This window comes from Stegodyphus dumicola, chromosome 5, assembly GCF_044657685.1.
Source record: "Stegodyphus dumicola isolate Sdum_Otavi_A_Nest chromosome 5, ASM4465768v1".
Classification (NCBI taxonomy): Eukaryota; Metazoa; Arthropoda; class Arachnida; order Araneae; family Eresidae; genus Stegodyphus; species Stegodyphus dumicola.
Genome location: NC_140772.1, coordinates 208,484,594 through 208,504,244, shown reverse-complemented (window position 1 = coordinate 208,504,244; position 19,651 = coordinate 208,484,594). Strand labels below are relative to the sequence as shown.

The 19,651-nt window shown below is 35.6% G+C and overlaps 1 protein-coding gene across 2 annotated transcripts in view; it reads left to right on the top strand.

Annotated features, from left to right (window-relative positions):
* The window catches only part of LOC118191989 (neuropilin and tolloid-like protein 2), a 237,639-nt gene extending 224,977 nt beyond the window's left edge, over window positions 1-12,662 (top strand). For both annotated transcript variants that reach the window (XM_035362866.2, XM_035362865.2), the window contains exons 9-10: window positions 857-1,142; window positions 12,331-12,662. In XM_035362866.2, the coding sequence (XP_035218757.1) occupies window positions 857-1,142; window positions 12,331-12,355 (311 nt within the window). In that variant the 3' untranslated portion in view covers window positions 12,356-12,662. The remainder of the gene's footprint in view (window positions 1-856; window positions 1,143-12,330) is intronic.
* Window positions 12,663-19,651: the final 6,989 nt, after the last annotated feature.

Here is a 19,651-nt window from a genome sequence, read left to right as displayed (position 1 = left end):
CAGGGTGAGCCAAATAAAGCCTACCAATGTTAAACACAAATAATATTTTTATTTTTTGATATAATTATTTTTTCTTTTTGTAGGTTATAGTTGAATTCTTCGAAATTTATTATGGAAACCATACAGTACAAAACAACGCGTTAAAATTATCGAGTTTTTCTATTCTTGTCAACGGTCAATTGTTATAAACGCAGCGTAAATATCGTCAGTATTTTAGTTCAAGATCAGCTCCCACAGCCTTCTTGATTAGGAGTTTTATTCGGTAGTTTTGAGGAACTGGGTTCAGTGGCCGATCATCCTGGAAGAGGTGCCTATAGAAATATTCGTACTGAAGACAACGTGGAAACGGTGCGGCAGAGTGTTGCAGATGATCCATCCGTCTCAACTCGTCGTCGTGCCAGCCAGTTGGGCATTTCCAGAGCGACATTGCGTAGAATTTTAAAGTTTTAAATAAATCTTAAGATGTACCCATACAAAATTCAAATTGTGCAAACACTGCTACCGCAAGACCACCAACAGCGACGCGGTGTAATGGAAAACGCGTTAAAAAGAGCTTATCTCTGTATCGAGAAAAATGGTGAACATTTGTCTAATGTCATATTTCATATATAATTTCCATAAAACATATTTAATGTATAAAAAAATTAGCCGAAATGAATTATTATTACAAGAGTTATCCATATTTAACATTAGTAGGTTTGGCCCATCCTGTACCTTCCTTCTCTTGTCCAAAAGATATCTCTATACTTCTATACGATATCTATCTCAAACTCGAAGGCACGTTATACATGAATTCGTTATATATTCGTTATACTCGTTATTCGTTATACATGAACGAATCTCCAACTTATTGCAGGTAATATCCCCTTACTGGCTGGATGTGGTGCCGCAGCTGGCGTTCTCCTTCTAAGCTTCTTGATTGGATTCTGCCTGTACAGGAAGCACAGTACTGTTCGCAATGCTCTTTCACAGTCTCAGTCCCTGAACATGCAACTGAGACAGCTGGAACACAGTCCTTCCTATTCCGGAAGACCGCCCACGGGAAACTTCTACTATCAACCACCAGATCATTCCGCATCTCAGAACTGCACAATCCACCCTGGATCCAGTTACGAAATCTTGCCTTCAAAAACAGTCCCTAAGTGAGTAGCTTTGAATCTTCGTTGCCAGTTTCAGTGAGCACATTCAAGCTATCTTTGCATAAAATGAGCATTCTGTGATGACATTAAGCATCGCTCTGTGTCTCATCTGCAAATCCATTATATCCCTTTACAGTAATACGTCCCATCATCTTTCTTTTGCTGAAATTTTACAGTCAGTTTGAGTCTGATTATAAACATAATAAAAATGTGGCTGTTTCTAAACAGAGCTCAGTAGCTGGCTATTCGAAAATTATTTCTTTCCGATCTGTGTTCTCAAGAGCCTTTAAGAAGTCTTGCACTTACACCATACATCTTTATCATTTAATGTAATTTGTAATGAATTCATCAGATTTGTTTTTAATAGAATGCTTTCGTTCTCTTTTATATTGGACACTCATGCACTTAAGTTATTTTGTCACATTTTTATAAATTTCAAGTATAATAGAGTTGATTTCATATACTGAATATTTCAGTAGTTCAATCTTGCTTAACAGCGCTTTTCAACTTGCTATTTCTGGGTACTGCATAATATGAGGTTCAGTCAAAAAGTTAGTTGCACTGCCTAAAACAAAGCAGGAGCAAATTTTTACAATAACTTTATTTATATCTTAAAGTTCCATTCAAAATCTACTTTTCAACGTAATTACCTCCGTTATTTAAGCATTTGTCGAGGCGTGGTACAAGGTTTTCGGTGCTTTCTGCTATGAAATCCAGTCCAATGTCCGATAACCATTATTGGGCTGCAGCTTTCACTTCGGCATCCGAATGGTACCGTCGCTTTGAAAGTTCTTGTTTCATGGGACCAAGCACATGGACGTCAGGTGGTGAAAGGTCTGGGCTATAAGGAGGGTGATTCCACACTTCCCACCTAAACTTTTTCAGAACGTCACATGTTTGTTTTCCTGCATGCTGTCTTGCATTGTTATGCAGCAGCACAATGCCGTTCGACAGTTTACCTGACCGTCGATTTTTAAGTGATTGTCGCAATCGTTTTAATGTTTCACATGAAGAAAATGCATTAATTGTGGCACCCTTCGACATGAAATCGTATGCAACACGCCTTCTCTGTCGAAAAACAGCGTTCTCATCACCTTTCCCTCAGATGGAACAGTTCGACACTTTGTTCGTGTCGGGGAACTGCAATGTTTCCACTCGAGCGAGCTGCGTTTCGTTTCAGATGAGAATTGGTGAATCCAAGTTTCATCTCCAGTCACAATGTAGTCCAAAAACTCATTTCCTTCCGTTTGGTAACGTTGCAGAAATGCAAATGCACTTTCAAAATGCTTTCTTTTATGTTCCTACGTCAATAGACGTGGCATCCATCAAGCACAAACTTTACGAAATTTAAGGTGATCGGCAATAATTTTATGCACACTTCCATTAGAAATATCCAGTTCATTTGAGATTGAGTCTATCTTTATGCGTCTGTTTGCAAGAATGCATTCATTCACGCGAGCAGCGATTTCCGAATTTGTTGCAGTTGATGATCTTCCCTCACGCTCGGCATTGTCAATATCTGTACGTCCATTCTCAAACATGTTGCACCATTTCGCGATAGCTTGACATGACATTGCATTTTCACCATTCACTTCATGTAGCTGCCCATAAATTTCAGTTCAGTTTGACCTTTTTGCCCACAAGAAAAAAAAGAATCACTGCACGCATTTCCAATTTGGATGCTATTTGCAGCTGTCGAGACATGTTTGCGACTGATTATCAGAAAACTAAACTTGCCTCGGGGAAGTTGCTACGTCACACGATAAAGGTACATGTCTGAAGTGTTGCCACACAGTGTCATCCAAATAGTCTTATACGGAACATATTTAAGCAGTAGTGCAACAAACTTTCTACGTCAAGACTGTTTGTAGTCATAAGAAGGATTGGAGATGTCGGTAAACCGATTCATTTGAACTCAATATAGTTCAATATAATTTGTAGAAGTTTTCAAACAAACTCAAGGACTAAGTCTGACAGCATTGCCGAATTGCTACATAAAGCAATATAAATACCTTTCCTAACTTTAATCATAGCTCAAGACGTAATTTTTTTATATGTAGATGTCTTGGCTACACTGTATATTTCTGGAAGTTTGTTTTATGTATTCAAATCGCATTTATTTAATATCCTTGTTTTTTACGTTTCATTAACTCCTGTTTTTAGGAAGAATTTCCGAGTAATATTTAATACAATGTAATACAATGATATTACGTTGTATTTTTTCCTATGGGAGTGATAACTTTCTTCCGTGCATTGGGAAAGGTGGACTCCTTCCAAACTCGCTTGTAAAGAGTGAGAAGAGCACGCAGTGACTTAGAGTAGAGATGCATCGGCATTTAATAACTTACACCATCTTGACCCGAGCTAGACTTACCTGTATGTATTAACGCTGTCCTTAATTCAAAAAGAGCAAATTTGCCATTATAAAACTAAGAGTTGGAAGAGCTGATGCTAATGCCAATGATTATAAGTTACGGAGAAGTGGGATTTCTCTTAGAACGTAGTTTAAGATAAAGAAATGCTGGTGGGTAATTTCTGTTAGAAGAAACAGCAGCAAAGGTGTCACCAGTAGCGTTTGCAATTTCTTCTGCGATACTAAGCATGCGATTATCTTTTTCCAGAACAAAAGTGAGTGGTCTTTATATATTCCACTAGTTTTTATAACTCTCCCATACTCGTTTACTAGGTGCAAAGATGTAATTGAAGGCGCATAGGATATCCACGAATTTCTGTGGCTCTTCTGCTTTACTTTGCCTCTTTTAACTAGGCAAACTACTTAAACCATATAGTTTTATGGTTTAACAAAATAGGGTACCTACGAAACGTTTCTGAAGCCTTTTTCTATTGTCTCAGTGTTTTTAGGCATTCACGATTCCACCACGGATTTGAATATTTCGGTAGATTTTTTTTATGTCATCGGTACAGAAAATGTGGCCTAAATTTATAGTATCAATAACTGTTTTCACTGAATCATCGATAAAAATAATAGTAAAAATAAAAAGTAATAGTACACAAAAGTAATAGTAAAAGATGTGAAACACGTGAAACACTGCTCACGTGAGAGATACAAAAACTGGGAAATGACTACGGTTGTTAGGATCATTCCCAACACTAATTAAACTGTATTGCAAGGGAGTTGGTGAACAATTCGCGAGATCCAAAGCATGGAAGGTCCTTGTAGGCTAGTAAAAGTAGGTATTATGTCCCTTATTGAGGCGTCAGAGGTAGTAAACTTTGACCATATGCTCTATTTGTCTTCCTCGAGGATTTGCGTCCTTACGTCTGCAGAGTGGACTATGGCCGTTTAAGTCCCTATTTTGATAAAGGGCACAGGCCAGCTACTCTATTAGGTCATCTAAATCTCCTTAACTCCGATATAATAATTTGATGTGAAATAAACTGAAAAAATTGACAGTAAACTCCGTATACTTATTTGGACAGAAACAGCTTGGAGCTAATTGTTAAGAAAAGTGAACTCGAGGGATAGTTAAATGAGATGAGACTTACAACCCTACTAGCACACGCACCTAAGAAGTAATCTTTTGGTGAAAGATTACCTCTGAAGCTTAACTTTTCCGGTTTTAGCATAGTTTCCTGAAAGTCCAAACACGCAGGATTATGTAAATCAATCAAATCCTTGATATTCACGAGATTTTGGTAACAGCCACGATAATTCCGTGAAACGAGGGTAGACATTATGACTGATGTTTGATTTTTTTAATTTTTTTTTTTGGCATGTTTGTTTTGTTTTGCGTGGAAGAAGATGTCTCGGAATGTCTAGTCCCTATTCTACATCTACAGCAGAATTTAAATTTCCTGAACTAATGCTCCCGAAAACAACTCGCACTTGGATTTTTGAGAGGAACTGAAATTTTGTTATTATTTTTAGTTATCCTTAGTTTCTTTATTATTCGATATTTTTGGTATAGTTATTGTTGATTTCTGGGCTATTTTTTGCTGTAAGTTTTCGATTGTCTATTTATTTTGTACGCATGCGTTTGTTTGCATGCCTATTTATTTGATTTATTTCACTCTGCATAGGCGTAAGATAATCTTTTTCAAGGCTACTTATCACATGGTTGGCATTGCAATTATCGCTGTCGTAGACTTCCGCAATGCAACGTGCACATGCGAGTTTACTAAGATAGGACATTTTTGAGTAACCGAAACCTTGGCTTTGAGCATCGGAAAGAGTTTTGTATATAAGGTCTTACAAGGCAATGTAAGTACCAGCCTTAATACTCTTTGGCAGTTCAGGCAAACTGAAGTTTAGGATAACACGTTTCGTATATGTCAGTTGACCTTCTTTACGTATCCTGATCCACCTAGCAGCTCAGATATTCTGATCTCACAGTTCAGATTCAATTTTCTGCTCCGATACGAAATGTAGGTCGATCGCTGAAATTATGAATCAACAATAATTTAATATTTTGAGTTCTGATAAACTTAATCCGACTAGTCCAGACTTTTTTAATCCTAGAAGAGTAGCAGATTAAGTTGGAGAAGCGGCTTCAATTAGAAATCTGAAGATCGCAGCCATTTGATATTTTTTGGTTCACTTATGCATGACTGTACGTATTTCTGTACCAGGAACAGCGGAGCTGCCAAACCGGGTATAGTGGTTAGCGTCGATCATTGCTGTGCCGAAGGGCCCCAGTTCGAAGCCCGGAGAAGGCATGGATGTTTGTAAATGTATAGCGTTTGTACGGCATGGCGGCACTCTAAATATGCGGCAAGCCAAAAGTCCTCTCGTGTGGGTTTAGTGGAAGTGAAGAGGCGTGGAAGACTCTTAGACTCGTCTTTCCCCCAGGGCGCTGTCCATCAAAACTGGTGGTGGAACTGAGCAAAATCGCACTGCCACCTGTTAGTGGCTCAAGGCTGTTGCCAACGGCAGGTATATCTTGAAAGCTCCTTGTGAAGAGGAATTTCGTGGGCTCAGGCTGATGTTGCTATCAGACAAGCGAGCATAAGTAGCAACAACAAGAATAGCGGCAGTTTTTGCAGATCGCCTGTTGCATTGCTGATAACTAAAAATCATCGGGGATCTTTACTTTCAATGGTATTTGCACTTGTCTTAATTTGGGGGGGGGGATCGAGTCACTTTCGTTGGATTTTGGTATATTTATTGACTCCATATTTGACAGAAAAAATTTCAATCCGGTATCACCGCCCACCAGGGAGTCCAACAATGGGATGCAGATACTTACAACAGTATTAATCGGGTCTATACACAATCTGGAGCCCAACAATAAATATTACGTAATGAAATATAAAGTCTATTTAAAATGCTTTTCATTTTATTAGTAAAAAAAAAATTTCATTTTATTTTTTAAAAATATTCTAGCGTGTCAGCTGTTTCGTTCGACCCGTATGCACTTTGATACACTAGGCTAAATAATAAAAGCAAGCAAAGCATCATTTTTTAGGAAAATAAATATTTTAAAAAATTTCTGAAAGTAAAGTTAGCAGCTTTCATCGTATTAAAAGGTATGTATCTTTTCTTGCAACGTAATAGTAAAGAGTATGTTACAGATATGTTGAAAAATACATCAGTTGCTTTCTGTGTACAAACGCTTTGTCATTTTCTGAGCTGTATTTATTCGCTTGAATTATTTTTCTCTAAAATAATTTATTAAGCTTTGCTGACATTTCCGGTCAGAATGAGTTTCCGGTCACCGTCATTTCCGTTCTGTACTCTATCTTTCTGTCTCTTTCTTTTTGTATTTCTCTTAACATGTGTGTGCATGTCTGTGCTTTATAAAAGCCCCAGGCTTGCTGTGGATTATTTAATAGAATTTAATTTTCAAAGTTGAAAAGTTCCTAAATAGCGCAAGGAACTGACAGAACTTTATTTTGAAAATCAAAGGTCCATCATCCTCACTTATTAAATAGCACACCTTCGGTACTTCAGTGTGCGCAACTGTTCTCATCAGACTACGATTCTTCATCTAGTAATATGCTTTCGGCAGCATTATTCAGTCTGAGATCGCCCCAAGAACAGGTAGATGACGTTCGATTCGAATTCCCGAAAACATTCAACGAGTTAGAGACAGCATTAATGACAACCCCTTTCTTCAACTGTTCTTTGAGTGAGGATGACGAATCTTTGATTTCCAAGAAAAAGTTCTATCAGTTTCGTGCGCATTTTAATACTCAGTCTCTCTATGGTGTATCTCCCAAATGTTCTTCACACTCCTGAAAAAGAAAGAATTTAAATAAACAAATTACAAAATATATGAGGTATTGCAACCCATGCAAGACTTCTACGCCACCCTGTACAAGGAAAAGATTTTGAAAATATTTACAGCTTATCAAAAGTAAAGCATAAAAGGAAGTATGTTTCAAACATAAATGATTTAATTAACAATTAATTTTATTTAAAAATCACTATGTATACAATCTTTACACTTTTATAGCATATTAATGTTAATTAGCTAAAATACCAATCCGTCTTCTGGTGGCTAAAGCATATTAATGTTAATTAGCTAAAATACCAATCCGTCTTCTGGTGGCTAAAGCATATTAATGTTAATTAGCTAAAATACCAATCCGTCTTCTGGTGGCTAAAGCTACTGAGGTTTAATTTCTAAAATTAAAAGTGCCGCAGCCCTATGGAAAACTATCGTAAAGAGGAAAAAGAATAAATAAATAAATAAAAAGACTAATTTAATAAAATCGTAAATATTTGAAAAAAAATTAAATAATTAATTATTAAAGTAATTAGTCATTAGAATAATTACATAATTAAAATTTCATAAATTGTAAAGAGATAAATAAAAATTTAATATATTATTAAATAAACGGTAAATAATAAAATAAAGTACCGGATCTTGACTTTTCCATTTGGGGTTCCAGCTAGAATTAAAGTTTAACACAAAAACTAAGAAATAGTTCAACCGGTCTCCTTATTCGAGCTGTCAAGCAGAATAAGAAAGAGGAGCAAATTTTCCCCGTATCCCAGATTTAACTGCTAACAAAGTAACTAGTAATGATTTCCATCCCCTGTGTTTGGTTACATCGTTCCAAAACGTCTGTAGGTGCTCTTTTCCACTGGAAGACACTAGTGTTGGAAGGAAAAATTTACTCAATGTCATAAAATCATTGCACTTTCTGGAGAATTAGCTTCTGACATGTGGATGGGGGCTTTTCCTTTTTTAGAAATCTCTACCTCCTTTCAAGGGTTTGTTTCCCAAGAAGAGGAAGGCCTGCATTCAGAAGGTAGAATCGATTTTTAATATGGTATTATTATTATTAAAAATAAAATTTCTTCCGAAATTGTCGTTCAGCTAGATAAAAAAAGTGCGGGAGCTTTCTTAATTAGGGCTCCGGTGTGCTCCGGCTAGAATTATGATCTGTACCAAAAACTAAGAAGTACCGGACACCGTCTCCGGTGGGCTCAGGCGCAGTTTAAGCGGTTTCAGCTTTATGCATGTCTACATAAATAACAGCGTCTTTTTCTTAGAACGTCCTTAATGATGCCATTTTACTTTTCAGAAAGTCTTTTCTTCCCTACTTCATTTCTCCGTTTTCCGTAACTTGCTTCAATTAATCACTCTAGTCGAATATGCATTATAATTTGCTTCTTTTAATATACTTCTGCAAGTAATGTAAATTTTCCTTAGGAAATACTTCATGAAGATATAACTTTTCCTTAATCAGCTTTTGCATGCCTTAATGCATTCACCTAAAACAAATAAATAAAAGAAATTATCTGGTCATTACATCACGTTGCGTTCATTATATTCCATTCGCGTCCATCAACCTAAATTTCAGTTCTCTAATTTATTCTGCGTCACCATCAATTTAATTTACATATTTCGTACGTTTATTAATTGTATCCGATTATGTAATTCACGCAGAAATCAATAGCTACTGTAATTCAAAGCGTGCTTTCAAATTCACTGTTCTCTGCGACATTTCCAAATGACTTCAAACTTCGACTGAGATTATCCACCGCTCTTTGAATATGGTAAGGAAATCCGATAATATGATTTAAATCGTAAAGCGGGGAAGAATTTGCATAATCAGTATAACGTTTGTACGCTATCCTTGGTAAATTTCTCTTGCCTTAACATGCAGCATTTATAATAGTACCTTGAATGCTCTGCGTGAAGGAAGCTAACTTATCGCCAAATGTATTCTGTAATAATCCATCTTTAACTGAGACTCATTAGAGAAGTGTCTTCAATATCGGATAATAACAGGAACGAATATTTCGCCCAACCACTGTGTATTCTATTCACTGTTTGTTTATTCATTGTAGGATGTAAATTAATCATAAAGTCACCATCTTATATATACGTCTTGATTTTTATAATATTTGTTTGACCAAATATTTTTCATGTTATAGATTAAAATTAAAATATTTTCATTGGGCATAATTGTGTTCTGTATAATAAATAAAAATCAAGCGTCAGATCTTTTAGCCATTTTACTTGATTAGCATTGCAATTTAATAAATTTAAGAGCCTTTTTCTGAAATCAAATTATTTTTACAATCGGCTGCAACGTAAGCGACGGATTTAGTGTTACTGCTCAAACATTATTGGTAAATGAATACCCGCAGTTTAGTGGAATGACAAACCGCAGAATAACAAACCAAGTGAAGTTGTGTATAGGTAAACAATATTATTTAGGTTCAGTTTCATTTTAGTAAAAGTACTTTCAGCATTTGCTTTCAAGGTTTATACTGTCGCTTTCTTCATTTGCAAATGAATGAAAAAACGAGTTCTGCAGAACAACAAAATTTCATTACTTAACTGTTGATACCACTATATGTACCCTCTGGAATGAAGTAACGATATTCTCTGTGAGGAAGGGTTAGTTTGTTTCATCATGGCAATCACTCGAGTACAATCTACTAAGGGAAGGGATGGCTTCGTGGAGGACTCTTTAAGGGAAACTGGCTTATCTGCACGTTACATATGGATGAAAAGCATGGAAACGGCCATTCAGCTTGTTCATTCGTCGGGAAATGAACCCGGATTGAGCTTCTACTATTCAAAGACTATACCACTCTGCCACTGGTGAGCCCATGTAATGAAAGGAAAAAGAAAAAGAACGAAAATAAACAAATAAAATGGTGCTATCTGAGAATGAAGAATGGAATTAAATTTTATTTGAAAAAAACGCAGATTAAAGTTCAAGTCATTGATTAATGTAGAGATAATTTTACGGATGTAGGAAAACTCAAACATAATTCACCAACTGAAAATGTCTCTTGGATTATTTCCACAGAAGTAAAATTAAATTTATGGTTTGCTGTTCAACAAAGTTGGGCAACAAAAGATTCATTTGTTTCTATTTCTCGAACATATCCTCTAAAGTTCATGCTCTTTGGAGTGGAATTTTTGTTGATTCCTAATAATGTTTTATCTGTACTCATACTACATTTACACTAAATATCTATGCAGAGTAATAAAGATAGAATGAATAGATGCTGCCCAGTTGGTGTATAGCTATATGAATAACCATAACCTGAATTTGAATCTGATAGAGTTCAATAAGCAAACAAATAGCCCAATTTTGCTAAAAACGTACTACCGGACCCTTCACAGCAAGACGATCGAGGAATGATTAATTGGAAAATGTTCATCCGTTTTGCAATGATACATCTACTAACATGGTTTGAGATTATCGCTCTTTTGTCTTAGCGGCAAAGGAAAGTTTACACACGTTTATTTCCAAAAGATCATCTTCTGTAGCCGTATTTAATTTACTATTGTGCCAAAGATATATCTTCTATCAATGTGAAGTTTCTATTCACCATTTTAAGCAGGAACTCCCAATAAATATACATGAGTTTGCTTTACTTGTTTGTGCGATCTTGCTTCGACAATAAGTAGGCTAAATAATCACAGTTGTTACAGCAGAAATCGGAACTACTCTGAAAGTTACAAGTTATACGCTTAATAAAGCTAAAGTTACAATTACTTTTTAACTGATCTTTAAATATCAATATTCTTCTATACAAAATTTAAGATCAACCTTATTTTTTACATTTTAGAGCATTGCATGTAATTTTATTTATCTGTTTATGTGACAAAATAAAATCCCCTAATAATAAGAAATGTATTATTCATTACACTGCTCTTAAACGGGATTAAAATTTAATTAAAAAAAATTTTATTCATTGCACTGCTCTTATTATTAGGGATTAAAATTCCCTAATAATATGAAATGTATTATTCATTACACTGCGCTTATTATTAGGGACTAAAATTCCCTAATAATAAGAAATGTATTATTCGTTACACTGCGCTTATTATTACGGATTAAAATTCTCTAATTATAAGAAATGTATTTTATTACACTACTCTTAGAAGGAATCTAAGTTTAAGAATAGTGTAATGTCTAAGAGCAGTGTATATGTCTAAGCACTGTAAAGAGCAGTGTGAATCCAGTCTAAGAACAGTGTAAATGTTTATACACTACTCTTTGACGGGATCATAGTCTTCTTTGACTTCCTGAATTCAATGAATGATCATGTTCTGAATACTTTTGAATATGGCTTAATTATTTACACACACAAACATGTAAATAGCAATCATTTATCTACATTGACAAATGGTAAAAAGATACGCATGCAGATTTCACGAAAATTAGCTCGCAGAATGTTTTTAAATCTTCCATATAATTATATAAAACAGTTAAGTTATTTTCTTTAATTAATAACTGAAAATATTCCATTAAAATATTTAAACAGATTTTAATGCACGTTAATTGTTTCAAATTTGCGAGTGCATTTTTCTTTTTTTTTTTTTTTTGTAAAACTTTGCATTTTGTATTAAAATTTGACTTAAAAGTATCCATACATCTGTGCCTAATTAAAAGCAAGAAATTAGAATATTAATAGATAAAAAAATCCTTTGCTAAGTGAAATACCGTATAAGGTATTTCTCCCACCTTCTTGTTGTACTGGTGTACTCTAACAGTACACAGAATCTAACAGAATTGGTGGTGTACTGGTCTGCATACTGGGCGTGTATTCCAGAGTCTGTGGTTCGATTCCCGGCGAAGGCGTTGCATATTTTTCAACTTCCCCTCTTCCAAAATATCTAATGTCTCTACAATCGAAGTAGAAAGTGAGAGAACTTGATAACTTATTTCATTTGATATGTATCAGAGGAAAGAAACCATTTCATTGATATAAATTTAATTTACCAACTCTAATGTTCTCTCTTTGTTACAGGATTGACAGGAGAACTATGCGATGATGAAAAAGAGAGTAGTTCGCAATACATCTGTGAGAATCTTCACTGAGTAACCGAGAAATGCAAGCGGTGCTATTCCTCACTATGTTACGCAGAAGAGGTCAGAGCTGAAGAATTAAAATCAAATTTCAAGTGTCGGTGTTAAGTGTTTCTAAAGTTGCAAAATTCTTTTTGAGCGTCATGTAAATACGACATATAAATGCAGTTTCTGTATATAATTTTCGTGTAAATCTATGATTATTTTATCCTGAGCCTGAATGTCAAAGGACAGTGTGGTATCTGAATAAAAAGAATGATCATTTTGTTCCAATAGTAATTCAAATGAAGTTGTTTCCTGAGGATTATGTTAGTTGTACTTTTTATAGCAACTCAAAAGTGTTGAAGCCTAATGTTAGAATGATTTTAAAGAATGTTTATTAATAAAAGTATGTTGGCAATAAGTAAAAAATGTGAAGCTTTTTTGGAACGATTGTTTAGTTTTTACTTTGAGTTAGATTTTTATTGTTCGTCTAGTGCAGGGATGGTCAACCTGGTCCCTATCGCCCACTGGTGGGAGGTAGAGGCTTCTGTTCATCCGATGATGAAAGTCCGTTCTCCCGCGCTCAGCTATCTCCTGTTGCCGTACGTTCCTGTTTCCATACGTTTCCATAAGTCTTTTCCACTTCGCTTAGGTGTTGTACAGTGACTACTTCGCTTAGTGACACACTTCGCTTAGGTGTTGTACAGTGTTTCGTTAGGTGTTGTACAGTACCATTGGACGCATAATGGGATTATCACATCTTAACAAAGGGTGAGGCTAGGAGAATTTTTTTCGAAAAAAGAACTTTTCGTTTTCCTACCATTGAAGGTTACCTAGCCGAAGCAGTTTCGCTGGAACTGATGTTCCGGCTAGCTAGGCGGGCCATAAACTTTATATCACTTATAAATAAATGGATGAATTTATCTATATATATATATATATATATATGTTTACGAAATCTCCACTCAAAAAATTACTTTACATTTACGCTAAACTAAGTCACTGCGAAACCAGTGAGCGGTAAGGAAATTTTACTACCTTCAAAGTGGGCGATAGTTATAAAACGGTTGACTACCCCTGGAATGTTTTGCTTAATAACTTAAAATAGACTCTAATGGTAAGAAAATATTAAACTTACATATGTCTGTTCATAAAGTCGATAATGTTATAAGACGTGGAATGTAAAAAACGTATTTTGTAAGCGATGGTAAACGGAATTTTTATTGTTACAATGGGAAAATAAATAGCAGTTCTACATTTATAAAAAAGTGAGAAAAGTATGATTTGCGTTCTTTATTTTTAATAACCTCATAAATTTCAAAGCCTATTTGCAAGCAATGAATGAACTAGCTCTTTTCTAGCATCTAGAAGAGAAAGAATTTCATCTCCTTCCGTTTTTCCAATACAAAGAGGAAATATTAAGGCACTCAAATATGCTCCGAACAGTATGCCTTGGATTTTTTACTAGGCTCTTCATATGTGACACTCTAAATACCTTGAATATTCTGACGTCACACATTCATTTAGACTACGATAGTAGCTTTATTTTATCAGTCGTGTGATTCTTGTGAAAGCAATCAGTGTGTAAGTGAATAAAGGACTGCGGGTAATATTTGATGGGACTTGAGAGATTTCACCCTCCAAATTTTGACCAGGCTTCTCAAACAGTATGACGAATAATGTCTGTCGTATTTTCAGGTGATTGAATGATATAAAGCTTTTCAGGATGGAAGAACGGTTTTCAACGTGAATACGTAACTTACCTGGACGCCATTTCGAGCACAACAGTTCTGCTGCCGCAAGGATATTACTTCAAATAATGATATATTTTTCAGGAATGCGAGAATGGCACATTTTACATTATTCCATTTGCACGGGTCATATTTGAATGGCGTATATTTTCAGATTTTCCAAAACTGGTTTTTCTAACTCATGTCTCGAACGTATACAAGTTCTTTGACCATTCCATATGATAAGAAATATTCGTTCCATGGCTTTCTGTCCCTGAGTGGTGCTTTACTACAGTTCGTTTTCCCTTCCAGATAAAAATTTCGTAGCAAGGTTTCATACCGAGCATTATAGAAAGGCGTAAAGCTCTATCGAGCGAGCAAACATTCAATATATATTATTTAAGAATTTTTAATATGCTGATAACAGCATTACAATTCACACATAAAATATACCAGCAGTTTCATCCATTTTAAGCCTATTTGGACTGTTGGAATAAAATAATACTACTTGAATTCTCTTCATATGTATTACATTAATTACGCTTTTCGTGTTATCTATTGTGATTTCAGTTTGAAAGCATTAGAATAAAGCAGTAAATAACTAAAAAACCTCATTGCCTTCTACGTGCAGTAGAACCTGGAGAAATGAGGTTCCGTATAAATATTCTATTATATTTATATAAATATTTAAGTAAAACACTACATACAGCGCTCAGAATATCAACATAAAATAACATATAATCAGTCAGTGGTTCTTAAACTTTAAGCATTCGCTGACCTTTTATATTTACCCCAGATTTACAACCCCGAATGAGTGCCGGTATTTGGCAGTTACTGCCAAAAGAAACAGGCGGAGCACAGCCTCAGACCTGTCTCGTCAGCTCTCTTCAGCCACTGGTACGACAATTTCAAGGCAGGCCGTGTACAGACGCTTAGGGCAGATTTGTCTATATGCTCGTAGACCTGTCAGATGCGTTCCACTTACTGCAACTCACTGTCGCCTGCGGTTAGCCTGGAGTAGAGAGCATGCATTGTGGACACCGCAACAGTGGGCTTGTGTGATGTTTTCCGACGAGTCCAGGTTTAATTTGCAGTCTGATTCTCGCCGGACTTTCATATAGAGAGCTCCAGGTACCCGTTACCACCAAGAAAACATCATTGAACGACACCGTTACGGTGGTGCAGGAGTGCTTGTTTGGGGTGTAATTATTCTGGGTTCCAGAACTGACCTGCATATTCAAATTGGAATCGTGACAAGCCAAATCTATCGGGACGTCATTCTGGAACAACATGTACGTTTCTTTCGGGGCGCCGTGGGCGCACAATTTGTGTTTATGGATGACAACGCCCGTCCTCACCGTGCAAACATCGTAAGCGAATGCCAGCAATCGGAGGATATCACCCGTATGAACTGGCCAGCATTCTCACCGGACTTGAATCCAGTAAAGCAGGTGTGGGACATGCTTGGCCGACGAGTTGCAGTCCGTCAACCTCCTCCTACATGTCTATGGGAACTTCGGAGAGCATTGCTTTCTGAGTGGTGTTATATTCCTCAAGATCAGATCGATAATTTGATACTCAGCATGCCTAGGCGTTGTACGGACTGCATTGCATCGTCTGGGAGACATACAATGTATTAACAATCATACCAACCATGTAATATTGGTTTTTTGCAAATAGGTTTTTTTTTTTTTTTTTTGTAATTTGCTCCAGGGAGAAAAAATCGCTAATTTTTTTTAATTATATCAAACATATAGCATCTTTTTTTGCTCTTTACCTTTTGTTTAATAAATAAGCTTTACAAATAAGTCAAATTTGTTTTGCTTCTAACTCTTCCTTTGCCTGATTTTGCATTATCCTTAATTTATGGACATGAGTGTAATTTTGACAAGATCAACCCCAATTTGTATATATAGTAATATCTGCAGTTTTGCATTGTAACTTTTAATGTTATATTTCGCAGAAGGAGTTCGTTCTATGTTATATGCACGGATGAGAATGAATGTTTTGTCAATTCTTGTCCCCATGTGCTTTAGCATGTCTTAGTATGCATTTAGTCACATAAGGAAAATTGAGAATTTGAAAATGTGTTCAATAATTTTTGTTTCGAAAGAAGCGAAGAGTTCAAAGAATGTCTATCAAATAATAATTGTCGTATGCAACAAATACAAAGCTCAACGGACCTTCTTATTACCCAGGAAATATCTAAGCAAAGCAATATGGGGCAGGAAGCACACTAAAGATCATCCTCACTAAGGAGGTCCAGTAGAAGCTTCTTTAACGGAAACGTACAAAATCATGGAAGCCTTTACGGAAGATCGTCGTATGAATCAGCATGTTAATGCACACGAACTAGGAATTTTAGATGGCACAATCTCTTCAATTATGCACATGGGTTTTGCTGCTGTCAAATATGAGTTCTCAACTGATACGCGAAATATTGATAGAAAATCGGGTGCTGTTTGGCTTTAATGTCAGAAAAGTGCATTTTGAGTCCCTTGTGGAAATATAGCTCCTTTTACACAAAAATTGTGACTAGCGAAGAGATAAGGATCTTTTGCTCTGACGCAGATACCAAACCAGTTTTAACATGAAATGTATAAAGGGTTCTCATGTCCCAAGAAATTTCATGAGCAACGATTGACATAAATGCTCGTGGCGACAATTTCTCAGGGCATGAATGAACTTTTGCTTGCGAAATTCATGTAAGGTAAATCTACCATTATTTGAGGAATCTATGTTAACTGCATTACGAGATCCCATCAGGAAGAAACTTAGTGACAAATTTTCGGACGAGGTGTTGCTTCTTCATGATAAAGCGCCTGAGCACAAACCTCGTCTGGTACAGGCTGCTCTCACATAATGGGGTTTAATCATCCTTCTCTACAATCCAGTCCTAATCCCTAATAACCAATTTCTATTTCGAAACATGAAAACGCTCCCGCGAGGCCAAAGATTCCCTGCTGATGATTATCTCAAGGCAGCTGTGATCGACTTGTTATCAAATCAAAATGGCACCAGGCAATCCACTCACTCGCATCAAGATGGAAGAAATGCTTTAAGAACATAGGGCATTATAGTGAAAAATTATAAAGTGATTTTCTCTCTAGGTAGTTATTTTCATGTTCAGATAGATAACTTATTGAACCCCAGACTTATCACTGGCCAAATGTATAACTCGTGCTACACAGGCACAAACTACACTGAGGTGCAATGCACAGTCTTGTATTTTTTTCTGTGTTGTAATATCGCATATAGGTTTGTTATTTCAGTTTTAATTTTTGAAGTGTTACCTATTGATTTTCATGGATTACTTATTCTAATTGCCGGGAATTCCTATAATTTACCTGAAATTTACTGTTCTAAATGTGTAATATTCTACAGTAAATTCTGTCCCAATATAACTGTACTATTAAAAATTGCAAATATTGTGTCTTTCTAATTCAATCTATAGCTGTAAGCACTACAGAGTGTTCTCTGTAGTAGTTACGAGAGTAATCAAAACTAGTGTAACAGATAATTATGTCTATAAAAGTAAGCTAATCAAAAAATGAGTAGTTGCTGTAAATTGTAATGGGCTTCAGTGTAGAAACCTTAATATTAATATTCTGTTCTGATAAATTCCATGCACCGACATATCTATAGGATCAAAAACCTTTTTGTCGACCCAATGGAATGATTTGCTGCATTTCATCTAAATTGAAATTTCTGAGTATAGGGAATTTTTTCAGATCATGTCAAAGATTCGAAAAAACATAGTGGATAAATGAAAGGATATTCGAGTATTCCATTTCTGCAAAGACATCACGGAGCTCTTAACAACATAATGAAGTGTATTTGGAGCATTAGAAGAAATTTAGGTAGAAGATAAAACAACGGCGAAATTTCTTACTACGTAGTTCTGTCTTGGTATTCTGCATCAGAATTTCAGTACATTCAAGGTGTGGTGTGGTGTATTTAATTATGGCAAAGCACACTACGGCTATCTGCCTAAGGGAAGGGATGCCTTCGTGGAGGACTTTCTAAGGGAAACTGGCTCGTATACACGTTACACATGGGGAAAACCACGAAAACGCCCATGCAGCCAGCCCGTTCGCGGGATTCGAACCTCGGACCGAACTACCAGTGTTCAGCGACTTTACCGCTTGGCCGCTGGTGGGCCTCAGTACATTCAAGAAATCTAATGAGAGTAGTTATAAAATAAAACATTCAATATAATATTAAGGGTGTTTTGAAAAAATTGTAATAAAACATTAGGAAATGGAAATTTTTCATCGTGGAACAAGTACAAAATAATTTTCTGTAGAATGATATGTGCGCCAACTAGATATTTCCAGCAAGAAAACATATTTTCGTTATTAGTTCATTTAAAGCGTATTTAGATTTTTGGAAATATCAGACACATATTTCACTCATAGCTTAGTTATTTTCATAAATAAAGTATGACACACCTTAAAATCACAATAAAAATTACGCTTTAAAAACATTTTATTAACAATATTTTCTCTGGGGTGGGGAGAAATTATAAGAACAACCAATTTAATTTAATGATGGCCAAAAAGCAGAATTAAAGCATAAAACTGTCTGCCAAGTGTTGTTCTGTAACTGACACAACCTTAGAAATTTTCAAGTAATGAGTAATTTGCATATTCTGCGTGAAAGGACACTGATTACAGTTTAAGCATTTACAAAGCATAGAAAATATCACTCAATTAACCTTTTGAACTCGGGCATTCACATTTCAAAAATTCTGAAGTGCACTAACACTTAAACAAGCATGATTCAAAGACGACTTCCAGAATTAACAAGCTTACACTTTTTATATGCAAATAGATAATTCATAAAAGTTGCATTCAAAGAAAGTTAATCCCTTTCTAAAAGGCACCTCAAACGACGCAGTAGAATATATTTTGTTCTGCAAAAAAAGAGATCTATATCAGTTTCTCTCGAAATACATTCAAGTTTTCCGCGAAAGTAAAGTGAAGCCAGAACTTTTTGAAATTTTATATCATATACAGAAAGTTAAATATTGCAGCTAAATAAATATAGCAACACAAACTTGATTCCACTAAACCTTCTTAAATTCCCAACGCAGGAATTTCATTTTTGGAATTCATCGCAAACGTCCACTTCAAAAATAAAAATAGAAGTGAGGAAGAGGGAAAAAAATCAAACAAATCAAACAACGATCGTTCGTGAAATCAAGAGGTCGACAGTGTTCCTTAAGACTTTATATATATATCTGAAGCCATTTTCAAAGGGCCTCAGAAACCATTTTTGCTAAGGGAAAAAAAAAAAGTTCTTTGATTGGAGTAAGATTTGTTTGCTTGTTTCGTTTATACCAATATATTATACCTGGGTGTAATCCAGTAACTGTTAACTGAAACTGAAAAAGGAGAAACACTTATTTTTATAGTTTACATTCTTTCCCAAATATCTTGAGCCAGAGTAGAAATGAGATACCCTGCATCCAAATTAAATGGAATTCAACCATTTCGGATAACAACGTTTCTCCCTTTTTTTCAACTATGGTCAAACTAATTTTTTTTA